Genomic DNA, 26,870 nt, shown 5'->3' with positions numbered 1-26,870 from the left:
TGGTACTTGCCACCTACTTGGCACACAGATTCGGGATTAGTGCGAGGAGTTACAAATCTCATAAAATTTAAGCACACACCCAACATTGACTTTGAAAGCACAACTTTAAATTAATGAACTACTCCTACCTGAAAAAACAAAAAGTATTATACTTACTCACACACACACACATATATACTTTTTTTAGCTTTCAGACTGTAATTTGTCTTAAAACTATAGCCCCACATCTATTTTGGCAGAGCTGTTTTATGCCACCCCTCAGCTCTCTCCTAAAGGATATTTACTGAAATACTGCTAAGTCAGGGGTTCACACTCCTCATTTTACAGATGTGGAAACTGAGGTGCAGAAAATTAAGCATCGGGCCCCAGGCATCAGACTTTTTTCAGCTCAGTAATTCTTTTCACTCTCTTTGTATTCCCATGAAAATCTATACATCTACATAACCATTTTTGGAATGAGTCTGAAGCATCTGGGAAAAAAAAAAGTGTCAGTTGAGTTCAAAAAATAATAATAAACACTAAGGCCTTTATGGTTACAAAGAGATGTCTGTATTCAAGGTTGGAAGTGTCCTATGTTCTAGTTTACCTTGTAAGAGAACTGTGGAATGTGAAAAGAGAAAGAACTGTTGGAAGAAGAATGAATACTGTTTCCATCTGTCTCCTGCTAGCCTGTGAGCGCCCTGAGTCAAGATTAAGGGTATCTTCCCTGTCAGGAAGGCTCTAGCATGTACCCTGCCACACACGTACAACTCTGTGTATACCCCACCACATACATACAACCCTGTGTTTCATACTTTTATTTTGCTGGCAGAAGTGTCTTGTATACTGACAAAATCCCTGGGTTACCTGCTAGATAATTTAGACAGTGCACCAAAAAAACAGAAATATGATCCCTGGCCCTCAGAAATCCTATGCAAATTTTAGATAACTCAAACATGTTTATTCAATACTAAGCCTTTGGTGTTCTGTATTATTAGTTAAGTTATTCTAATAACTAACAGTATAATAGGAAAAAAGTCATTATCTATTATCATCTGTATCTAATTTCTTTTAAAATTATTTTAGTAACTTTATGAAATACAAAAGTAAGAAAAGAGAGAAAAACAGCAGCATCAGAAATTTTAACAACTGTAAAATTTTAGGTAAACCTAAAATGTTCTTGTTTTCATGATTTTAGAGATACATATACACAAAATGAGTGGTCTGAATACAATTAACTGCTCATGAACTATCGTTCTATCTGGGACACAACCATCCTGTATGTATTGATTTCAAATACATCCCTGATATGTTTGCATCCTGTGTTTCATCAACGTTTGCAATACTTTAAAAAAAAAATTGTAACATTTGATGGCTTATGATTTTGTTGAAGAGATAATGGCCATGGTCTTTGCTCCAAAACTGTGAAATAGAGGGGAGGATATAGTTTAGTGGTAGAGTGTGTGCCTAACATGCACAAGGTCCTGGGTTCAATCCCCAGTACCTCCATTAAAAATAAATACATGAACCTAATTACTTCCTCCATAAATTTTAAAAATTTTTTTTTAAAAATTAAAGAATCACCAAAAGTAAAAAATATTTTAATTTTTACATTTATAAACACCAATTAGAATGATCAAGTCCATGAGTTAAATTTCTACATTATCTATTTCCTTCCAATTACCTTTGATACATACCTACCTTCAGTTTTTGCCACTTGTGAAGTATATTGGGTAAATTTTGGTGACGAGAATCATTAGAGCTAAAGAATACTGTCACATGTCGTTTTAGCAAAATAGGATGGTCAGGATGTTTCTCAAATTTACATGGTGAAATTCACCTGTTTAATAATTAACTATAAGTACCATAACTCCTTTTCATCCTTAGAATCATGTTGCTCAACCACTAAGCCTTTTGTTTGAGAAAGTTCATCTAAGATATCATCACAGAAAAACTCAGCCAGAAATTTAACTTACACAATTCATTTCACCATTATCATTTGAATCCAAAGTGACAGTCTCTTTATGGTCATCTTCTGATTTAACAATTTTGAAACAACTTCCTCTGTCAATTTTAATCTTTTTGGCTTTATGAGGAGAAAATTTAAAAAAAAATTCTGAATTCTTATAAAAATCTAAAAGCAGACTATAAAGATAAGTGTCTCTCATTCTATATGTTCTTGAAAGATGATGCAAGAATTTTGGGCAACATAGTCAGAAAACTGGATAATTATACAATAGTAAATTCATTTAATCATCACTCTCCTGTCTTCTTATTGCATCATCTTTCTAAACCAGTTGTCCAATAAAACTGTAATGAAAGCCATTTACATAAATTTAAATTTTCTAGTAGGCAGATACAGTATGAATAGAAAGGTAAAATTTATTTTAGTAACAGATTTATTTAACCTGTAATGTATGTTAACACAATCAACAGAAGAATTATCAATGAGTTATTTTATAGTCTTTTATTCTAAGTCTCTGAAATATAATTTATATTTTGCATTGCTAGCACTTCTTAATTTTGAGTAGCCACATTTCAATTGCTCTGTAGTCATAAATAGCTAAAGGCTACCACGTTAGCACAGTTTTGGACAATTCCACCATTCTTCCTTTTTTAAAATTTTAGTCTTTAGTTTTTTAGATCACTGAATTGATTGATAAATTGGGCTAAAGTAATTCCTATGATGATAAAAAGAGAAAATGTCTCAAGATAAAGAAAAACAGCTAACTTTCCATACTGCACTTTAGATTTATAAAAGGGTATAACAATCCTCTGATGATTACAAGAAATACATATAATCCTTTTTTATTTTTTTAAGGTAGTTTTGGAATTCTTAAGAGTTCAAGCTTAAGAGAACAAACTGATTAAAAAATGGGCCAAAGACCTTAACAGACGCTGCACAAAAGAGATAACGTACACAGATGAAAAATAAACATATGAAAAGATGCTCCACTTGTGTCATTAGGGAAATGCAAATTAAACCATTGAGATGCCAATACACTTCTTTTAGAATGGTCAAATTCCAGAACAGAGAACAACAGGAACCCTCATTCATTGCTGATGGAAAGGCACAGCCACTCTGGAATATAGTTGAGCAGTTTCTTATCAAACTAGACATATTCTTATCATACAATCCAGCCATTGCATTCCTTGGTATTTACCCAAAGGAGCTGGAAATGTATGTTCATGTGAAAACCTGTACACAGATGTTTATAGCAACTTTATTCACAACTGCCAAAACTTGGAAGCAACCGAGAGGTCCTTCAATAGGTAATGAACAAATAAACTGGTATGTCCAGATCATAGAATGTTATTCAATGCTGAAAAGAAAGGACCTAGTAAGCCATGACAAGACACAGAGGAAACTTAAGTGTATATAACTAAGTGAAAGCATTCCACCTGGAAAGAACTCATACTGTATGATTTTAGCTAGCTGACATTCTGGAGAAGGCAAAACTACGGAGACAATTGCGAACAAATGGCCAGACAGTAACAGTTGCTGGCAGGAGTTTTTGGCAGGGAGGGCTAAATAGGTGGAACACAGAAAATTTTTAGGGCAGTGAAACTACGCCTTAGGGCACCATAATGGTGGACACAGGTCGTTATGCTTTTGTCCAGGTCCACAGAATGCACAACACAAGAGTGAACCCTGATGTAAACTATGGACTGGGGGTGATGACGTCATGTCAGTGTAGGGCCATCAGTTGTAACAGCCGTACCACTCTGGTGGGGGAGGTTGATAATGGGGGAGGCTGTGCACGTGTGGAGTCAGAGGGTATCTGGGAAATCTCTGTACTTTTCTCTTAGTGTTTCTATGAACCTAAAACTTCTCTTTAAAAAATCTTAAAGCTGAATTTTTTTTTCTATGCACTTCAGAAGACCTCTAAGAGAGAATGAAAGTCACAAAGCACCCAGCCATACAAATATTTAGAACTGCTGAAACAAAAAGGACCATGGAGTCCAAAGGGCCTTAATATTTCAAAGATTATCTATTTTCATTGCTTTTTATTCTTCTTTTTCCTGGCACCCATTGTATCATTTTGGGGGGATCGAGCACTTAAATTTTAAGAGATAAGAATTGGAATTTTCTGGTACTCCAAGTTTAAGCTGAACCTGCCTTGCCTATGGTAATGGATCTATTCATCATGTGATTACATCTGTAAACAGGAAAACACATTAATATCTTTAAATACTATATATTATATATAATGTTATAATTTAAGTTATTTATAAATCTAAAGTATTCAGTTGTTTTCATGCCATCTAATGTTAGTCTGTAAAAAACAAGTTACTTCTTTGAAAAAAATCACTAAACCATTTTGATAGTAGATATTTTATTGGTTGAATCAATGGATATCATTGAAAGGTGATATTTAACCCTGAGTTTAAAGGGGAACATGCCCACAGCCCACCATCAGCAGTGCTGTTCCCATGTACACCCAGGGTGACTAGCATCCTCCTCGGTGCTGAGGAGGTCATTGCTAAGCATTGTGGGAAGCTCACTAAATTCAACATTAGGAATATCTGCAGTCTAGTCCCTGTTTCCAAGCAAACTCATCCTGACCTCAATTCAACAACATCTTAAATCTGTGAGTATCTTATGTGCCAAATGAGGTATATATTCCTGGCCTTTAGATTGGGCATAATAAGAAAATAATAATTATTTGCTTCATAATTAGAAGCATCAATATTTGAATCTCTCTAATGTTTCTTTCAGTATCTCTTCCTCTACCTCGATAATGAAAATGAGGCCAAAGGCCACAGACACAGACACCCCCCCCACCATATACCAACACCATTTCTCAATGCATTTTTATTTCTTTTTAATTTTATTGCATGTCCTGGCAAACATAAGTGGCTTATAGATTGGCCTCTGGCTCACCAAAAGCCCAGTATACAAAATACCAAAAGACAAGCAACTGAAGCTTAAAAAAAAAAAAAAGTATCATATCTATAAGAAAGAACTTTTCAAAAACATTAATAAAGCATATAAAACATTTGGCATTTACTTAATTTTTTTACAATTATAAAAATAATAAAAAAACACACCCTTTAACATTCAATATCCCGTATACTGTATTTTAGGGGACTATCAAGAAAATAAAAGGTAAACGGATTTAACACAGAAAGTTCTCTCCTCCATTTCCATTTCTAATCAATCACCTCCGAACAAAAGTCTAACCATTCTTCAGCTACCTGTATTGAGCTGAGGCCACAAAAACTCCATTAAGCCCACTCCCACTTGTCTGTGCTCAATATTTTTACACCCTTTATCCTAGCTACTCATGCACTCAAAAAATGGTAAGTGGATGTGAGGCCAGTAGTTGTGCTTAGCCTTGGCTAATGCCAAGCCCATGATACACAGTACAGGAATTTCGGAGTCCCTAGCGCTACCTGAATTAGTGCCGAAATAGCTCAGAAGAAGTCTTAGGTTTATTCAAACACTCAGGACAGTGGAGGAAGCCAATGGCCCTCCTAGCACCGCCAAGACATGGTTTCCATTCTTCCCCTTAATTGGTTTCCAAAGCTGCATGCTTGTTCCACAGTTAACAGTGCTTATTACCATTTAACCACAATACCTCAGAAGTCTTTGGTTTATTCAAACACTTAGGACAGTCGAGGAAGCCACTGGCCCTCCTAGTACTGCCAAGGCATGGTTTTATTCTTCCCCTTAATTGGTTTCCAAAGCTAACAGTGTTCCACAGTTAACAGTGCTTACTGCCATTTATCACAATAAAATTTTGAAATCAAGGACTCACTCTCTTTAACATACAAAACTAAAAAAAAAAAAATAAAAAACAACTTTCCCTTCCCCCCATCTTACATGTACGGCATTTTTTTTTTTTGTATTTGACATTGTAGTCTTACTAAATGATGTTTCCATGAAAATATAAAAACAATAATAATAATAAAAAAGTTTCAACTGTGGTTCTGGAAAACCTGCTATCCCAAGAAGAAAAAAAAATAATCAAAATATAAAGTATGCAATTCAACATGCAAAATATATATACATTTTTCAGGTGAAACTCATATGTATTTTTGAGTCACAGTAGCCCTTTTGCAATTTAAAATAAAAATGGAAGCTTATGTGCAATGATAGCCCTTTACCAGATGGCATGGGAGAGGTTTGAACTCATTAGCATATATACAAAATACTTGTTTTGTAGTTTGAAAAAAAAGTGTTCTGCTACAAAGTATGTTTCTAAAAGATGTACAGGAATATTGCCATTTACATGTTTTTCCAAAGTCTGAAGACAAATCTTGGTTTATGTGCTTCAAGCAACATCTCCAATGGAAGGCTTATTCCCTGATCTGTTGGGACATCTGTATGTGCATGCACAGTCTGAAAGAGAGATGGACGGGAAATTGGGTTCTCACAGTTACTTTCCAACAAAGTGAAACTATCGTTGTTCAAAAAGAAAAGTGATACAGTGATGCGACCAATGCTACAGGAAAACTGACCTCATATGACTGTATTTTCCAGATCACTACTCCTATGTTAAACCTTTAAGAGAGAAAGATAAACAAGCTTCTATATGCAGAATCTCATAGAACAGGAGGGTCATTAAAAGAAACATTTATCAAATATTATTTATGTTTCCAAAAGTCTTCCAAGTATTTTAATTCATGGCTTACTGAGATGTCTAACTGTTTAGTGGAGCTTCAACATCTCTGTGTGATTCCTGTTTTTCCTGGTTATTTTTAACAGACATTACAGCTTTACTCCAAGAACTGGGCAGACGGCATTCATCCCAATCAAATCAACCTTAATTCTAACGAGGGTAACAAATGTGTAATTGAGTTAATCAATCTAGCAGTGAATTTTAGTACTGGCAGCAGATGCTTTCCCAATAAATACTAAGAGTTAAGATGTCTGGTATTAACTCTGAGGAGGTTGCCAGTATACTCAGATACACGATACCAGGTGTTACTGAACTGGCTGCCGTGAACTTTTTAAGAATTTTAGCCATGACTCATATTCCGCAATCCCAATCAAAAGCAAGAGAGGACACTTCCTTTCCTCTGGTGAGCGATAGGGTGAACATGGACTTTTCCTTGTCATTAGACTAAATGACCCCAAAGTCAACTACCATCGGTAGCAGGGATGTCAATAACACAGAACACACCAACACAGAGATTCACGTACATGGGTGTAAGTCTCCCTCACGCAATAAGCAATGGCAAAGAGTACTGGGTCTAATCAAAGGTCTGATGTGGCATGTGTTTAGCATCAAAAGAACCGAAGGGACCTATATAATATATCCTCATCATACACATGGACCATTGAAATCTAGGTACCTATTACCATACACAGCAGGCCTTGAGAGAAGGTTTACAGGTAAGTCATCCAAAACAATTAAAAAAAAAAAGTTGATAAGTGCAACTCCATTTCATCCTTTAAATTACATTTTAAACAATAGTTAATGCCCCCACCCGAAAATATATACTGTATATTTATACATTTATATATATAGTCTTAGACTATAAGGGTGAAAATGCTTTATAAAAGTCAGTGAGAGCTCTCTACAGCTTAAGGAGACACCCACAGCGTTTTTGCTCACTTCTACCTAGCCATGACAATTTCAATCCTGCAAGCAATAGATTTGAAGGCTTAAAGCCAGAATCAGAATCAGATGCCAGGTCGGACATTAGGTAAAACGTTAGCCTCTTACTTCTCCTTCCCTTAGGAAGCCAGATCGAGAAGAGGGAGGAGGGGACCTAGGGAGAGTGCTTGGCAGGTCAAGCAGTAGTGCCTTGTAGGGGGGTGGGTGGGCAGACGGGAAGATGGGAAGTGCTCGCACAGGAATGCTCACTCCCCCTCCTCTTTGATGCGTTGTTGCTTGTTGCGCCGAGCATCCATGTCGAAGTTGAAGTCGTTCCACTCATCGCGGGGTGGGAAGGAGATGGTCTGGCGGAGGGTGAAGCGCACAGCATCAATGACGCGCTCACCCCGGGTCTCACTGGAGCCCACGCTGACAGTAGAGGCACCACTTGGGGTCCGCAGGAGGTGGGGAGGGGAGGAGAAGTCGTGGAGCTGCCGGTGGTCCAGGATGCCCTTCCAGATGGCATGTCGGAACTGCTCAGGGATTTTTAGACTTGCCAAATCCTGTGCAATAGGGAAGGGAATCCAGGAGAATTAGGACAAAGAGACAAATTGACCTTTAATCCACACCATTTTGTCATTCCCCAATGCTCTAACTGACCTGCATTTTATTCAACTCTAAACTGGAAAATAAAACCATCTCTTTAATAATCTTTGGCACTATATGTAACCAAGCACAAGGGTACAGCCTTGGGGTGTCTTCTCTTCTCGTAGATGACATTTTACGTATTCTCTACTGGTCTCAGTTTATTCATTGGTCAAATAGAGATAATATTTAGATCAGAGAACAAAAATCCCAAAACAAAAACATAAGGTAAAGGTGCTTTCCAACTCTCAAATCTACCTGGCTCTAGTCACTAGAAGAAAGATATTAATGGAATGCCACCACTTCTCAAAGGAGGAGATAGGAAAAAAAGATTACTAACAGATACTGAACACATTCTACATGCCAGGCATTGAATTAATTATTTTTTATTCATGATCTCATTTAATGCTAAGATTAGTGGTACATATCACACCTATTTTATAGACAGAGAAGTTGAAGGTCCAAGAGGTTGATAATTCTAAAGTTACACAACTAAGTGAATGAACAGGGGAACTCAGGACAGCCTCTGAGCTTAAAACTTCCCTAATAGCCAAGAAGTTTCTTGGTGTTTGGAAAAATCAGGGTATCAAAATGCAGAGTATGTGTCCATGTTCTGTGGTTGGTGGTAGAAGGCATTACAAAGATGGTTGATCTAACTAACTGTGGTGGCATCTCTGTATCTGTCTGCATTAGCTCTTCACTAGCTTGTTTTGGTGACAGTTCACATTTTTCATGGAGCAACACAGTAAGAACACTAGGCTAGGAGTCAGAGCACCTCGTCAAAAGTTATTGTTTTTTCACTTGAATGATTCTAAACCTTCATCAAAGTCCGTTATTTTCTACTGGCCTCAGTTTCTTCATTGGTAAAATGGGTACAATTTCTTTTTAGGTCAACACATCTCGTGGATTCATATGTAAATATGGATATGAAAGTATTTTGCAAGTTATAAAGCATACTGTAGGAATCTTAACCATTTGTATTATTACTGTGTTATACCATTATTAACCCCTCCTTGCATCTTAGAGGGAGTACTAGTGGGAGCTCCCAAAATTTAATCACATTCCTTTCCCAGAGACGTGTTGAGAGACAAGCTGAAAAGGAGGGGTCTATTTCCAGTGATGAGCAGGAAGAAGCTGAGGTGAGGATGCAGAAATCAGATAGCCTCCCAATACTTCCCAGTCTGGAGACGTGCAGTATGGGTACTCCAATTTCCTATTCTAGCAAAAGAATACATTATAAAGAAAGTAATCTACAAATAGATAAGTGAGCATAGCTCTTTATGCTTCTGAAATTCCCAGTAAGTCCAAAACTCTTTGTAAACTAGGCTCCATTAATCTGCCTGACTCCCTGGGTAGGTTTTAACTTATAATGACAGGTGAGAAAGCTGTGGCCCAGAGCCTGGCACAGGACCCAGCCAGCACCAGTAGAGATGGACTTGTGGAGAGCATCGGCAGAGCCTAACAGCCGAGGGGGCACCCCGACACACCTTCCAGTGGGGACAAGTGAACAAGTGGATGGTAAAACTTAAAAAGCACAGGGAAGGACAAATTCCCTGCTCCATCATGTAGGGCTCTCAAACACAGGGCAACACACTGTCTGGTGTCAAACATACTGTCTTCAGTGGATGGACATCATTGTAAAGTTATCCGAAACCTGGCAGAACCTACTCCTAAAGCTTTCTCTGTAGTTTTCACTAGGAATTTCTTCCACAAGGCCCAGGGGTGATTTAGGGGGTGGAGAGGGGTGGGCATAGGGACAGCACAGCACATATTTGTCACCATGGGGCTGGGGCGTTCTCACATTTGCAGGGATGTCTCTAGCATCGGTGCTCAAGGAGGGGGAGAAAAGGGGTCCCAACTACAGAAGCAGCAGCAGAGGCAGAGAGTGTCTTCTTCCACCAGCCCAAAGGGCCCTCTGGAAGCCGGGAGGGAGGATAGTGAACCCCGAAGAAAGCAGCATGAAGAGCAGCTGGGGAGTGAAACCAGATTGCCATAAACCAGAACAAGACGAGCTCCCACGTGAGCAGTAGTTCCAGTCGCCGTAGGAAGCAAGAAAAAGTGCCCCTCCCCCATCCAGCTTGCTCCAGAGACTAACAAAGCAAGAAAGGAGTGATCTTGAACCCAATTTGATTAACTGAGGCCCAGAGAAGCAAAGTGATAACCTCAGGTTCTCATTACCACTAAAAAGCATGGTTGGGACTTGAATCCATGACCAGAGATCTTTCCCAATGATCAAGAATGGCTGGGCTCCATTCTAGTAGAACTGATCGTGAGTAAACATATGGTGCTAACTGAGAGGCACAGCTCAGTCCCCTGTAATGTTCTACTTTAAGGAAAGGCAGAAAAGGCCAATGAATAGAGTTAAAGACCAGAAGCTTACAGCTTGGGGTTCTATTCCTGGTTCTGTCATCAACTCATTAGCTAATGACCCTCCCTGGGATCTTATACTAATTCATGAGAATATCCAACAAGTCCTCTAAATTCTTTAGAGATGACACATTCCTTGAAGGTGGAATTAGATCTCCTCTTTCCCAGTCTGCATATGGTAGGCATGCAATAAATGACTGCCGATTGATTGGACAAGCCGGGGAAGACTGTGCGCTGGGCACCTCTCTAATACAGCTGTGGGTTCCAACAAAACTGAGGATTGGGAGTAGGAGAAAAACAGAGGGGATTGGACTACCAGGTGGATGTCACCAGAGGGAGGACATTAAGAAATAAAACTCAAGAGAAAAGTCTAACAGTTACTTACATCCATGGAGTAATGCTCAATCTGATAGATGGTGGTCAGCCCCTGGGTCGTGAAATAGTCCAGACATGATGAACAGCCCAACCTCGCTAAGAAACTGCAGAGGGAGGAGGGAGGAGGAAGGAGGAAACAGAAAAAGAAAGTTCACCCCAACTGCATTGGCAAGATAAAGGAAAAACCCAACATTGTACCCTGGGATGCCCTGCAGAAGAGACTCGGGGCAGATAAAATATATGTGGGGCCTTGGATTTGAGGTTTGGGGATGATTAGTGACATGAACTTAAGGTCTATAGAAATTAAAATCAACTGTTTAAGGATGCCTGCAGGGCAGAGATTTTCAAATGGTGATTGATGGAATTCTAGGGGTTCCATAAAAGTGCCTTAGGAGCCATTGCAGGGGGTGAAAGGAAGGCGTCCAGTGCTCCGCTCTCCAGCCCTCTTGCCCCCTGGCTCTGCACTTCAAAAAGAGCAACTCCGTTTTAATCGCGGGTATTTGGCATTTCTGAGGATGGTTTACGTGGCTAAGAAAAAACTGGAGGCCACTAGACTGTGAAGTCATTAACGTCCTCCTCAGAACACAGACCTCTTCCTTTCTGGTTCGGGTCTCAGAGGGATGGCGCCACCACAGAGCCAGACGCTGGGTGGGACACGCCTGGCATTTTGTCACATCTTTCATTGATGCTACTAGTACTGTTGCAGCAATCACACGGCAATCAACACATATTCCAGCAGCCAAACGAAAAAAATCATTCTGCACGTGAAGCAGGAGCAAGATGATGGGCACTAGGTATGAGATTCGGGCACCTACTCTTGCCTCTGTAGGAAACAGAATTTTCCAGGCTTCATGCACTTCTTCCTTCTGGCTGTGCGAACTCCCTTCCCTAGAGTGTACCCATTTCCCATATGACAAAGCAGAAGAGGCCACCAGGTTCTTGAAAGTCCCTGTCACTTTTGCTAACATTAACATTTTTTTATGGACATCCAACTCCAAAATAACGATCCTGTGGTGGCTGAGAGCTATGAGGCCTAGAGAGCAGGAAAGGGAGCGAGATAGCAAGTTTACTGCCCTTTTGGGAACCCCAGCCCTGAGCACCAATTTGAAGGCTACAACTGACTGCAAAAATGTGATGGAGGAGGAGGGGAATCAGTGAAGATGCGGGAAAAAGGCATGACATTTATATGCCCATAAATTCACATTTTCACTTTTTCCCATGCTAATTATAGTTTGTTTTTTTTTTTAAGTAAATACTGCTGATGACTCCATAGATCAGAGATAACAGTGGCTGAACTTCAACCATAGGGCTACTTTCTTGCTTTCCAACTGTGCTGTTAACCTTCACAATGTCCACCCTCCACCACCCAGAGATGCTGAGGACAGGCCCCCAGGGGCACATGCTGTGGACTCACCTGACAAGGCTGCAATCTGTGGGGTACGGAGGTGGGGGGGTGCAGTGGGAGGTGGATGGCATGGAGAGTGGGGGAGGGAGGGCCTGGGTGGGGCTGAGTCCATTCATGTCTCCAGCCATTGGCATGTGGGTGCTCATCATAGGAACTGAACAGAAGCAGGAGGAACAGAGAGGGTTACTGCCGTCATCACGTATCAGCATCCCAGTGGTCCATCTCGCCTGGCTTAAGTCTACCAAGGGCCTAATCTGCCAGCCTTCCTTTTCAGTCTTATCACTCACTACACCCCTTCAAAGCATCCTTCATCTCATGGAGCAGAACAGTCATGAAACTCCAAACTAAATACACACTTGCCTTGACCTTGGTACATTCTCTTAGGACAATCTCTTCCCACTTTGTTCTCCATTTCTTTTTTAATTTTTGATTTTTTTATCTATTTTTGGGAGGGGTAATTAGGTTCATTTATGTATTTATTTATTTTAATGCAGGGACAGGGGAAGGAACCCAGGACCTCATGCATGCTAAGCACACGCTCTGCCACTGGGCTATACCCTCCCCTGTTCTCTACTTCTAATGCTCTGTCCCAGTTGCTCGTTGCTCCTGACGTTAATATAGTCCTCCCTGTATTTGCACCCGTGGGCTATATTCCTATCTCCCTTGCTAGACTAACCTCCTCCAGCATGGAGATTAAGCCTTATGCCCGTCTGGGTCCCCACAAACCCAGCGCAGTGCCTGGCACAGAGCTGATGCTCAGGAGGCTTAGGTTAAGTGGACAAATAAACAAATCTGTGAATGAACGAGGGACCTGTGGCCTATTGGTTTGGGAATGGGAGGAGGTACTGCAACATTTGTAGGGAACCAAATACCTCATAAGGGAGGATGCAATCAAAGACCCCAGCTCTTTCTTATGGTTCATTGCGGGATTGTATTTGGGAATACCACCAACATTGGTGTTTTTACTAAACCGTACACTGTAAACACTCACTTATAGAGAAGAAAACCTCAATACCAATAATTTACCTACAGAAAGATGAAAGTAATTTGCTTCTACTTTAGTGAATAGTATTGTGCCAAAGGGGAAAGGTCTCTGCCCGCCACTAGCCAGCTAGAAAGTACAGGCCTATCGTGTCTCACCACTTTCCCCTATGGCTTTCCTGACACCATCGGAGGGAAGTCATGAAGTATAAATAAGAGAAAGGATGTGAAGGTCTGCTACCACTACCACTATTTTGGCATCTCAAGAAAAAGTTGAGGACTCTAAGATGTCACAAGGAAGAAAGTTAAAAAAAAAAAGGTATATTTTCCTTTTACTGTCAAAGTAGGTGCACCTGTCACTGGTGACAGAGTAGTCTGCCCTAACATCTTTGTTGCCGCACCAGGAACTATACCCTGTATCCCTCTCACCTCATTAAAATCTGCTATCAGAACCAGAGAGAGTCACAATTCCAGCCTCCCTTAACTTCTTTAAGAAAACCCAATCTCTTCAAGGCAACAGTAAAATGCAAGTTTAAAGGCTTGGTCAAAATAATGAAGGATTTCAAAGGACAAGTTCGAGATACTGTTTTATGAGGGTGATTACAGGATACAAAGACGGTAATTTAGGCTTCTGTATCCCTTCTGCATTTTTAGCACCCTTTTATTTTTTCCCTTTCCTTTCCAGTTTAGGTATCCACTTTGCTAGGTAAGTGTCAGTGGACAAGCTAATTATCTTTACAGCAAAGCTATGTACCTTACTGCTCATCATCCATTTGGAGGCCTAGTTCCCACATTGTCTCTTATAGCTACACTTGGTTGATGTGAGGAATCTGTGTGTGAATAAATAAAAGGGAGAATCCTTCCCCTACGTCAATTCTTTAACGGCTGTATCTGGATGGAGTGGATGAGTTGAGAAGGCCAAGATTGCAGGCACACAGAGTCATAAAGGGTTAAATATGCAGAGTGATAATCTGATGAATGGAGAACTGAGCATTAGAGCAGAGAGGTGACTTGTCCAGACCTACGAAGACAATATTGCAATAGACTTCAGGCTACAACCTATTTCTCTAGATTTTAAGTCCACTGCACTGTTCTACTTCCCACAAGTTGGATGTATTTCCTTCTGACTATCTGAGAGAATGCAGGAGTGGATCCCCATCCAGGTGGGCAGGAAGTGGGCTGTTCTTTTCACAGAGATCCTTATCCCTCCTAAAGGAACAGCCTTCTCCATCTCCACCAATGTGCCCTGTGATGAATCACCTATCTTAAAAGTGGGAAAAAAGTTCACCGTGAGAAACTTAAGCCACTTAGCTTTGATCTTTTCTGTCCCACTGTGCCTCTCACTTAGCTTCAGAGCGAGCCTTCCCCCCCTCCCAGAGCAGCCTTCCCCTACACTAGCCCTGCTGGTCCTTCAGCTGCAGCTACAGGGAGATGCTCTTACTGTTGGCTCCCATGCCATCGGGAATGGTGGTGGGAGTGAGGGCGTTGCGCTGCTGAGGGTTGATAAGCTGGCTCACGGAAGGCAGCTTGTTCATGCTGTTCATTTTGTTCAGAGGTGGGGAGCTGTTACCGTAGGAAGACTGAGATTGCATCGAAGTCCTAGGAACACAAACATGGGAATGATGGTGAGCACGGGACACTGAAGAGTGGGGGCTGCTCACTTCTAACAGATCTCAGAGTAAAACATGGCCTTAACTGTACACTGGTGAAAACATTTCTCAAGAACCATATGAAGAAGTTATTTGTGTTCCCATCTAAGAATCTTTTCTGACTTGGGAGGGATCACCAGGCAATTCTCAAACCATATTTTTCCTACATGTGTAGCTGACAAAGCTGAGCATCTTCCTAAAGCACCTCCTTTGTAAGAGGAAAAATCGCTGCTTCGTCTTCTTCCCTCTGTTGTTTTCTCCATCCCTCTCCCCTTGTGTGCCCTTCAACTCAAAACAAATTTGAAAATCAATAAGGGAAAAGAACAGAGTAAAGACCCAAAGGCTTAAGAAAGACATGGAGATGCCAAGGTAAAACTGCAGCTGAGGCATTTCATCTGTAGCTTCCTAAGCCATTTGGGATATGCAGAAAATAGCTGCAAAGCCAATCAAACAGGGCATTCGGCAGCACACCCTGCCGTCACACAGGATGCGTGCTTTCTCAGCCTAGATGCTCGTGGGCCGTGAGGGAACCCATCAGAATGCCAGCCGCCCCTCTACACGAAGGGAGGCCCAGAGCCCAAAGAACTGTTCTTCCGAGTTTCCACAAGTCTCCTGGGAGACAAAGGGAAAAACTAGCCTTCCATTCAGCATAACTTCAATTTGGAAACTTACTAGGGTTGCTTTGTCATATTCTGTGTTATATTACATACAGTATTCTCCAATCGACGTCTGTTCCTGAATTCTGTTTGAATATAGAACTAGTGATGCGTACGAGAATCAGGGAAGGATAGAGAGTCAAAAAAAATCAATGTTTAGGTCTTTCTCAAGGATATATTAGAAAGCCATATATGCAAGCCGGGAAATGTCCATCACCAGAAAACTACATAAACTAAATAGATATACACTTACTGCATGAGTTAGATGCTAGAGGTAAGAAAACTAAGAAGTGGTCCCATTTTTGAGAAGCTCATAAAGTAGGAGTTACACAGGGATAATAACGCAACCTACCTTGCAGGATTATGGTGAGAACTGAAAAAGACAAGAGGAGAAAGAACTACACACACTGTTGGTATTTACAGTAAGTGATTATTATGACCATAGAATGAAGACTGGGCTGAGCATGTAAAAGGGGAAAAGCTCCTCTTTAATACTCCTCAAATAAAATGTATTATTTTGCCCCTGTTTGTCTCTTCTCTGCTGCAGCCAAATTTATATTAGAGTAGAGAGGGGAAAAAAAAATGTTTCGTTGAGTTTTATGTGTGTGTGTGTATGTGTACGAGATTTAGAAGGCTCTGTAAATGAATTCAAGTTCCAAAAAAACATGGTGTAATAATGTTTGAAAAAATAAAGAGTGTCTGACACCTGAGTGTTGCAGTGGTACTAGGCGTGGTCTCTGAAGCTGCCCCTCTGCATTCTCTGTAATTACACAAAACAGGGAAGGCTCCGTTCCGGATCACTGCAGAGCCACAGCCAGAGGCATTCAAACAATATGCTGTATACACATTTGCATAAGTGAACATGACAATTAATGTGCGATTGACAATTCAGCTGCATTTTACAATCACTGTCTTTAAAGCAGGAAGGTGCTGATTTCTTCCTTTAGCCTTTCTCAAGAAGACAGGTTTAGACCGACGTTGCAGAAACAGGTGTTTATATATATATAACAAACTCTTCCAATTCTAAGATTTCAGGTTACCAAGTTCTCCTTAATTCCTTTTCTTGAATGGGTCTCACATCCCTGTGGAGGAGGACATGGGATGGCAGTGTTGGGACGGGCAGAAATTAGTATGTCTATTGTACACATGGGTAAATGTAAGACTAAGAAAAAAATGTGCCCAAGTCACACATTGCTAAATGATGAGTTGATAGGTCTCCTAGCTCCTAGTTCAAGAGTTTTCTCTTTCATTCTGTGCTACCTTCCTAGAAATAAGACCGTGGAGTGTGACAGGTTACATAATCAAAAAATGAGTGAAGTGGTGAGGGAGACATGAGAGACCACGATAGAGCAGGAAGCAAAGGATATAGTAAAGGAGGCCCCTGGTTATCCTCAAACCCATTTCATCCCTTTGTAGAAGCCTCGCATAATGGTTGGCACATTTGAATATATTTAGGGACATCTGTAAGTCCCTATCAAAGCACAGGAACGCACAGCGGGGTTGCCAGGTGTTTCTTCCTCTATCTCTGCCCACCACAAAGTAACTAAGATGCCAGGGTGCGCAGACTCCAGAAGCAGGTAACCTCTGTATCCTACAGAAGTGTCTACCTTTCTCTCCCATGCTCCCAAATCAGTCAAATATACAGCAAGGGCTACCAGAAGCATGGCTTGAACCATTCATATCCACCATTAGGGAAATAAAATTACATTTATAAGCTTTGAATTTCTCCTGGATCCCCAGTTACAGTAAAGGCCTTCTTCCAAATCCTGTTACAATCCCTTTCTCTCATTCCCTCCATGGTCTTTATTTCTGACCATTTTATTAGTTCATTTGTTATAAGCCACCTAAACTATTTTTGAGGAAGGTAGGTCACAAACCACAGATGAACAAAGAAGGGACATGAATTTTGGAGCCAATCAAAACATCTGGGTTCCCATTCTAGCTCTGACACAAATCAATTAAATGACTTTGGGTATTATACAAGTCTGTTGAATCTCATTTTCTTAGTCTGTAGAATGGGCATTACACTCATTCCAGAAGGCCTGAGATGGCAATTAAATTAGATTATGCAAGAGCCCTGGACATTTTCCTGTAATTTGTAGCTGCTCAAGAAACAGTGGTTCCTTTCATTCTTCCCCTCCAGCCCCAAATGTTTACTACTCTAGAGTGTGGTCAAGGGGATAAGAGGCGTCAGTTTAAGAATTAATAGGAGGAAGTGGCAAGGATTCTTAGTTGAGCAAACCTAAATTAGGGTGAGTGGATGAATGGGAATAAGAATCTGAAAAGTTCAGAAATGGCGAATACCTCTCTAACGTAGAAGCTGAGAGTAGAAGCCACAAGGAGGAAGGTTGGGGTAGTCTGTTTATTACAAGAATAAAATGTCTGAAATAGAAGGTGTTCTGATCATCACCATGTGCTGCAGGAAAGGGAGCAAGGCTGAATCAGTTTGTGACCAATTTTAAAGCCTTGAAGAATAAGCATTTTTTGTTCCTTTATGAATACAATGTCACAGTGTTTGAGCAGACACTCTCAAAGATTGCTGGGGATTCTGAAGAGATGGGAAAATGTTCAAGGACAACAGGACCTGTGCCATTATGGTTTTCTCATCTTCCCCCACTAAAAAAATAATAATAATAATAAAAAATATACACACACATACACACCAAAAAAAGTAAGACCATAGTTCTCCCCAGGTAAATGACATGGTGCTAAGTCTCTGGTTGTTTTCTCTAGAGGCATTCTAGATTTTTCTAGGAATCCAATACACAGAGACAGAAGAGGCATGCTTCATGTATTTCTAGTTTTGAGGAGAAATCCTGGTAAAGTCGAGTCCCAGTTCTTAACTCTAATAAGGTAGACTTCTGTACACATTCTTAAGAATAAAATTCAGGATCTCAGAGCTGTAAGAGCTCTTTAGGATCACCCAGGATTGAAAAAGAGGGTTCCTGATTTCGAGGCGAGTGATCACCTACATGGTGGAGAGTCAAAATTCTTGAGAAGATACAAACTCAAAGTTGTCTTTTCCATTTTGCTGGAGAGGCCTAGAATTCCACCAAAGAATTCCTTCTTTTGCCTTAAATCTTCTATTGCTAGTGAAAAAGTAACTCTTTAGTAGAATCTGGCAATAGCTCAGGGTAAATCTATTTTGCCAGACCAATTCTGGAGTGCAGAATCCAAGAGGGGAAAAGGATATTGGAGTAGAGCAAAACATCTCCAGTATGAGGCAAGTCAAAAAAAGAGAAGACATGGAACACCAGAAAAGGAATGTTTCCTCCTCTAAATTCTGCCCAGTACTGCCCCACCTGTAACTTTTCTCTCTAGCTGGTGAATCTTGCTTCCAAAGACAAAAGGTAGCATTTATTCTCTGGATAGATCAACTGTAATTGAAAATATTTTCTATCAGTTGAAATACATGCATTTCCATAAACATCACTAGAATGATGTTAAAAACGTCCATAAGAATAGGGTGAAAGGAAAAAAAAAGAAGAACTTCCAAAAGAAAAAGTACATGTTAAAAAACTAAACATACTCAACTAACCATTTGAGAAATTTGTAAATTTCTTAAACAGGGATTAGAAAGCTATTAGATTATTGAAAACACTGTATCAATGGAACAAGATCATCTAATTTTACTATTATACTTTTATCTCAAACATAAACATGTTTTTTTCTTAAGTATTTTTCTAAGCTACTATAGTATTTCTATTTAGAGAAATTGTTTTAAGTGTTTAAAAACAATTACCCAAAGATCAGAACATACTGCAATTAAAAAAATTAAAAATAAAAGCACTGGATGATAATAGGTCCCACTACAGAATTCCGGATATTTCCTAATGCCTATGTCCCAGAAGCCAAACTATTTGATAAATTTGGATTTGAGTTAAATTTCTATTAGTGGATTTGGCAACTGAAGACATAACTCAAGACTTGTTCAGAGACCTGGACAAACGATACTATAGTGCCTGGCGCTTCCTGATGAAATTAAACAAGCACAGGGCTAGAATATATTTGCAAGTTTGTGTAGGCATTGAAATTTATTTCTAGGACTGATGACCTGGGTATAGAGTATCTTAAATAAAAACCCCAAATACTGACAATAGTGTAGACAGAACCAAAGTGACCTATTATTCTTGTTCTTCAGACTTACACATGGTGTTTCAGGCACCTGCATGAAACTATTCTAACACCTAAGGAATTCTGAAAAGCAAAAGAGACAGAAAAGAGAAACTCCAAGATAAACCAAGATGCAAAAGTTTATTGAAAATTAAAATCACACATCCATAAAGCGACAGCCTTAATAACAAGAAATCATTGCTGTGGGGACACAGAATAACAAGGTGGTGATCTGGTGTGGGGGCTGGGGGCGGGGAGGAGGTGTGTTTTAAGTCTTTATACTATTATTTTAAAATGTGATTTTTAAATGGAAATAAGTAGATTCTCTAAACTCTGAGCCAAAAAAAGTCATCTACTCTTTCTATCATTAAGTTTTAGGCCAGGAGTGTTGATTTGAACACGTATCTGCTTGGACATCACTTAAATAAAATGTAAGTGTCCTGGACAAGGCAGTTAGGGCAGTGTCAGTAACACGGCTGATGGTATGGGAGGACTGGGAGTAGGAGATCCAATCAAACAAGTTAATCATAGATCTGGTAAGAGGACTTCGAGCTCCGTTTTGGGCATTGAAGAATGATGTACAACTGCCTGGAACAGTATCACCGGGGTAGTGCTACCCTCCTATTAAAATGACAAAAATTGCCTTGGGGTCTAAATAGCACTTTTGGGAGGGTCGGTCTCCAGGGTTTCCAGGAGCAAGGAAGACTATCATGTCACATGCTGACATGTGGTGGCAGGGGCATGATCTGAACTTCCTGAACTTCAGCATTACTGAACTTCCTACTACATTTGAGGGGAGGATACTGATAATGCAAGTTCTCAAAATGAAGAAAAACACATCGCCCACAGTGGCTACTCATGGTAATTATCACCTCTCTGCCCAGCAGTACACTTGACACCTTAGTTGATTACTATTTGCAACATCATTGCATGACCAGCATTAAAAGGGTCTGACTGAGTCTCTCAGTCCCCTGCAATTTACTTCTGCACAGACAGTAACAACTTTTTTCTCCTTTTCTTAAAAAGGCATCTTAAGTTTGAGACCTGCTCAAAAGCTTCTCTATGAGTTTTAGAAACACGACAGAAGGTAACAGAAAAGGGTTCCAATCAACACCTTAATGCCCCTCTTCCCAACCTGAGCTCCTCCCTCCCGAGAAACAACATAAAAGCTCACAGACAAACAAAAGGGGTTCCTGACTGACCAACGTTAGACCTCAGGACACAGAATCTGCAGAAAATGTCCTTTCTTGTGTAGTTTTGAGTCCCTTCAAAGATTTTCCCACTAGTGGCTGTGTGCCTTTGAGCAGTTGGGTCTCTGAGCCAAAGCGTCTTCAAGTTCTGGTTATGAGGGCTGGATACACGCACGCACTCAGGCGCACGCACGCACGCACGCACACACACACACACACACAGAAACACTACAAGCACACACGCCGGAAACACAGAGACGGAGAGCTGGGGCTCTACGGGCACACCGATCGGTCTGGGGGGCTGGAATGTCTAAAGAAGACGTCGGATTGCTTCGGGGCTCCTCTCCGGGGTGCCACAAGCTCGTTCCTGAAGCAGGCTGAAAGGAGACTGCAGGGGGGGAGGGCCAGAGAAAAGAGAAGATGAAGGCTCAGGGCTTCGCATGTCCAAACCAACTGAAGACAGAAGCGCATCCCCCTACCTTCATGATCACAGTGCAGACAGACCAGAATGCCTGCAGGGCTGTTCGTGTTCTTTCCTCCCTAGCCTCCTTTAAAACTACTCAGAGATGACCTCTCAAGAGCTTTATGAAGAAGAAATGAGATGAGGCAGTGGTGTTCATCCAGAACTATTAGAATCACCTACAGAACTTAAAAAAAAAAAAAAATTTCCCCAGATCCTTTCTGAGACTGGGACCCAGACACGTGTGTGTGTGTGTGTGTGTGTGTGTTTAATTTTTTTTTAACAAGTTCCACACTGATTCAGTTGAGGACTACTGAAATAAGGTAGGTCAAGGTTCTTAGTACAGTGTTTGGCACGTTGGACTTAATTAATTGACTAAAGGAATGCAGAGACAAGAATTAACTTCAATCGTTTGTAAAATGTCATCTGCCCAATTATGATACCTCATTACTGTTCCCGTCTAGCCTAACTCTGCAGGATGAAGAAATATGATCTTATCAGGCTGGGGGCTGCACCATCACGCCTTTGTGAAGAACCATTAACGAACATTTTGAATGTGCCCAGACTGAGATGGGTAAATATCTTAATCCCTTCAGTCACAAACTTGGCCTACAAAGGCACGTATCAAACTCATGACAGCAACGTCTGCATAATTAATAAATCAATTATGCCACAGGGATGCCAGGAACAAATCCTTTTGTTTTGCTAAGGGTTGCACAACCCCACAAACTGTTCGGGAATTGTTTCCCAGGTGGCTTTTGAATCAATTACACTTGGTTACTCCCTGCGAAGGAACAAAGCCATTTTTACTTGGTCGGGGCTGGGATTAAGCAAACCATCTCACCAGCAAGAAGTGGCATCATCTTGAAGAATATGCCAGAATACAAATTAGTAGGGAAGCAATTTATCGTCAACTAAAGAACAATGGCCTTGACTTCTTGTTTGGATATTACATCTTGTGGCGTCTCTCAGAGCAAGGGCTGAATGAGACAAGGTGCAGAAATCACGTTTCAGTTATGATAAAAAGTGTCTGGACCAGGGGGCTTGGGAGACTCAGAACTGAGACAAATTCTGCAGTGAGATGTGAGGACATAGAGGAGTGATTTAATCTATCTGAATTTAATGAATCTGAGTTTTATTTCCTCAATACCAATCCAGAGCTAATAAATCTCTATCCTGACAACTTCCGGCCATCACTGTGAAGTTCAATGCTAACACTGTGTAAACTATAAAAGCCTGTGCAGGGCCATGACCTATAAGGCTGAATCTCATAAAGTTGCTCATATTTACCTGTTTTTTTATCTATGAAACTGGTGATGTCAAACAAATATTCTGGAAGTGTGGAGGATTTTTAAGTCAAACTTAGAAATACAACATTTATTATGTCTATCAATGAGCTAAAGAAAGATTTGTTTTCTGCTTTCTCCTACCTTGATAACCCCTACATATTTCTTGCTTCTCTCTCAGATACATGAATCTGAGGAAAGATTATCAATATTCTTGAAGAAAATGAGCTTAAAAAGACAAGACTTTATACTGAAACTATAAAGGTAGATACCAACTAATTGATACAGATCCCAAAAATGGGAATAAATGCTTGCTTTGGTTTTATTATTATAACTTTCTTAACTAATGAAGCAGACCAGAATATTATAAACAGCTGTGCCTTCCAATTATAATTCTAGTCTTGGCTTTATTATGAACTGGCCATGAAATCACAAGTGTAGTTCATTGGGCCTCCATTTCCCCAGCTGTGGTAGGAAGAGGTTGGAACAAAGGTCTTGAAGACCATGTTCTGTTCCAATATTCTCTGACCTATATTATTAATGAGCCACAATCATCAAGTGATTATAAAGAAGAAGGAAACACTAAAGGTTCCTTAGGATGTCACATATTTGCATTAAAATTAAAATAAATCCATCCCGTAGAAACTCAAAAATAATTCTCCAGAGGAAAGCAAGAGTTAGGGTAAGCAAAATTTTAACAGTTGGCCTGAGATCAGGATGAAAGCCAAGAAGGATAAATTCTAGAAAAAAAATGAAAAAGAGATAGTATTGGTCTAAGGTACACATGTCAAAACATTGCTAAAAAGGTCTCAAGTGGCTTCTGCAAAGCTGTCTTAAGAGCTAATGTCATTTGAAAATATGGCAGTAAGGTGTGTAGTGACAAGAATGGGTCCAATCTGTCCCCAACTAGATTCTGGCTCCCATGGACACAACTCTCTCTGTTTATTCCAATGTGAGCAAATTAAGTAAAATCAAATTTCTTTATAAATGGTATAAAGCCTATTCACATCTATAACAATTTGATTCACAAAAACTCAGTGTAAAATTTAGCCTCCATAAAGCCTATGATCATGAAGGTAATTGTGAAGGAATTTTTAAAAGAGGAAAATCATGCACCAATAAAAAGCAAACAGAGAAAACTCATAGTGGGGAACTAACAGAAGCAACTGAACTTAAAATACTGTATTGCAACTTTGTACAAAGTAGATTCCCTTCCCAATAATTTTCCCTCTTATACTATGAAGAAAAGCACAAAACTGATTCCTCACCAACATAAAATTGGTACTAAGTCTTTGGAAAGGAAATCACAGGCTATCACAGACATTTTCCAAGCTGACGTATTCTTTTCAAATGATGGCCATGGAATTGGGCTTCCATTTTTTTTTTTTTGTCTAGTCATTATGCTTTTTTTTTTTGAGATTTGCATAATGATAAAAGAGCTGAAAAAAGCTCAGCTGAAGAATACAGCAACTGGAGGATTCATATAGATGTATATCAATCATTGGAGACCCATGTATGTATAATGTAACAAAGCCATAATTAGACGAAATGTCTGTATTTTGCAGTCTGTTATATTCCCATGCACGTTATCACAGCTTAAGTTAGCTCTTACACACTGTGAGATAACCACTCAAAACCATGCAATGATACATATAAGTGGACACCACAGAGAACTATGTGGCTACTAATTCCTCTCCGTTTCTCTGTGACTACACATGCAAAAAAGTGAAAATATGTCTCTAAAATCTTTTGAGCATCTTAAAAACAATTTTAAGATCCATCTTCTTCTTCAATGAAATAGATTCTTTTATGATATATGAATTATAAATAAAATAATTTCCCTTTAGAGCAATGCCAGCCGGTTAGGCTAGACAGGTTATAAGCACTGGATGCCACATCATTTAGGAACACAGGACTACATATCCTCAAGAGAAGCATGTAAACAAGCAAATACATATGACCCCAACCAGCAGATGTCTTGGCTTGTTAAGTCTGTAAAACTGTGACACAAAACTATTCCTTTTATTGTACAATCTAGAGAAGCTGTTTAAAATTGTCCTTTTAACTTCCATGATGCTGAGGATAAATTCCCAGAGCCTCCTTAAGATTCAAAATGTGTTCTGGTTACAGATTCACCACCAAATTGTAAACGATGGGAAGGCAGGAACTGCAACTTTTTCATCTCTGTTTTTGATGTTTTCGTGTAGCAGCCCTTCAGTAAAAGTTCGTTACCTGAATCAAGTCAACTACTCCAGTCTTAGCTGATGATTTAACCATACTTTGTGTCTGGATGGGCATGCCTAACTTTCTCAGACAGAAGGGATCTGCTTTTGTTTTGTTAGACCCTGAAGTGCCACTTTAAAAGATTTCTCAAAACCTTTTAATACTTCTCTACTTTAAACAGACTAATTTCCAAATACTCCCATCAAAAAATACGAGCCTCAAGACACATGGAGACACTTGTTAATCTAGAACAAGGATTGGCAAACTACAGTGAACGGACCAAATCTGACCCATACGCTAGGAATGCTTTTTACATTTAGAAAAGGTGGGAAAAAATTCAAAAGAAGAAGAATATTTCATGCCATGTGAAAATTATATGAAATTCAAATTTCAGTGTTCATAAAATAAAACTTTATTGTAACAGCCTCTCTCCTTTGTTTCCATATTGTCTGTGGTTGCTTCTGTGTTTTGGCAGCAGAACTGGGTGGTTGCAAGAGACCATATGGACCAGAAAGCCTAAGACATTTACCACTGGTGCTTCTCAGAAGAAACGGTTGCCAACCCCTGTGCTAGAGGGTCAGACCTTTCAAACCACATCACTTAATACTGACAGCACTTTTCCTGTTAACTGAAGAAAAGACGGAAAATCACGGAGCAACTAGTTTAGTATAAGCTCCTGAGTAGTTCTTCTGAGGTCATTTTGGCCAAGCTGACCATTTCCAGAGTGAACTGGAATTGATCTGGGGGCATGTCTTAATAGCATGATGTGCGTATCTTGGAGAAGGCACTTATCCCCTCTGGGTCTGTAAATGATGTTATAGGTCTGTTTCTTTGTTTCCTGTTATATTAGTTTATAAGACCTAAATCAGTTTGCACAGTTTGCTCTAGAATATATTCATATACCTCTATCTGATATCCTAAAAAATATATAGGATTGACCATGGGAATTCTGTTAACCTTGAATTCTAATTCTCCTTCAGAGTACTCTGTGTCCCCAAGGAACCTGTGTGATTAAACTTTCCACTCAGACTTACTATAAAACCATATAATTATGATTTGCAAAACTTTCCTGCCAGAAGTAAATGGTGAGATCCACTCCAGGCCAAAGGATCTTAACTGCTCAAAGAGCCTAAAGTTCTTTATAGACAGAGCACACTTCTTTTCTATCCCTCTGCTGCCTACCTGACACCCTGTAGTCAGCAGGTGCTCAGAAGATGCCTTCTGACTATCAGAGATGTGGTCCAACCTCAACTGCACTTATTTTGATTTAAAAGAGAGTAGCAAACCTGCTCTATTACACTTTTTATAGCTATCACTCTATAGTAGCTAATAACGTGAGAAAAAAATCCATTATTTATTGTTCATTAACATTTCTATTGTAAAAGACAATCTTGGCCTTAGTCAAGATGGTTTTGGCTTCATTTCTTTTTGCCTAAAGAGTAAAGTCAAATGCTTGAATTACTCAAATGAGCCCCAAATGTATACATTTTATGTTTATCTGTAGAGACTGGGGCAATACTTCCAGTACAGACCCAACAGCTTTTAAGCAAACAACTAAATATTCTTAGCCATAGAAGGGTAAGTATAAATGGAGCCCTGATTGCCCCACTTCTCTTCTTTTCATAAGAGCCATTCTATTCTGGTTAGTCATAAAACAATTAACATCATCAAAGATCTAAGAATGAAGGTACAAATTAACATAAATAGGTTTATGTATATTCTAATATGGTTGCAAAATCTGGCTTTACTTATGTAAACATGCATTGCTAGACAAAGACCTAGAACAGGGATATTAAAACATGGCAGCCTGATGCCACCTTGCCCTTCTGCACCCAGATGTTTTCTCAATAAGCATGAACCAGGACTCTGAATCCTTCTCAACACAGCACTCAAAGAAGTCACTTGGAGTAAAACTTATGTGCTATCCCTAGTCTGTAACAGTTTTCCCCAAAGTGTATTGTGTGCATCCCAGGAGAGGTACAAGAGAATCCATT

General features: G+C 39.9%; 1 protein-coding gene and 1 non-coding gene across 7 annotated transcripts in view; one reads left to right on the top strand and one right to left on the bottom strand.

Annotated features, from left to right (window-relative positions):
• The first annotated feature begins 1,415 nt into the window (after nucleotides 1-1,415).
• TRNAV-AAC (transfer RNA valine (anticodon AAC)) lies at nucleotides 1,416-1,488 on the top strand. Its single transcript has one exon. It is a non-coding gene; the product is annotated as a tRNA-Val (tRNA).
• Nucleotides 1,489-5,249: 3,761 nt separating this feature from the next.
• Nucleotides 5,250-26,870, bottom strand: part of TP63 (tumor protein p63) — a 97,122-nt gene continuing 75,501 nt past the window's right edge. For 2 of the 6 annotated variants that reach the window (XM_006200966.4, XM_072962722.1), the window contains exons 9-12: nucleotides 14,741-14,898; nucleotides 12,328-12,472; nucleotides 10,924-11,017; nucleotides 5,250-8,089 (exon numbers count right to left, since the gene is read on the bottom strand). In XM_006200966.4, coding sequence (XP_006201028.1) covers nucleotides 7,793-8,089; nucleotides 10,924-11,017; nucleotides 12,328-12,472; nucleotides 14,741-14,898 — 694 coding nt within the window. In that variant the 3' untranslated portion in view covers nucleotides 5,250-7,792. Of the gene's footprint in view, nucleotides 8,090-10,923; nucleotides 11,018-12,327; nucleotides 12,473-14,740; nucleotides 14,899-19,842; nucleotides 21,296-26,870 lie in introns of those variants that run through there. The other 4 variants (XM_015236608.3, XM_031682844.2, XM_031682845.2 and 1 more) reach the window with 4 other exon arrangements.

This window comes from Vicugna pacos, chromosome 1, assembly GCF_048564905.1.
Source record: "Vicugna pacos chromosome 1, VicPac4, whole genome shotgun sequence".
Classification (NCBI taxonomy): Eukaryota; Metazoa; Chordata; class Mammalia; order Artiodactyla; family Camelidae; genus Vicugna; species Vicugna pacos.
This window is presented reverse-complemented; position numbering and strand designations above follow the sequence as displayed.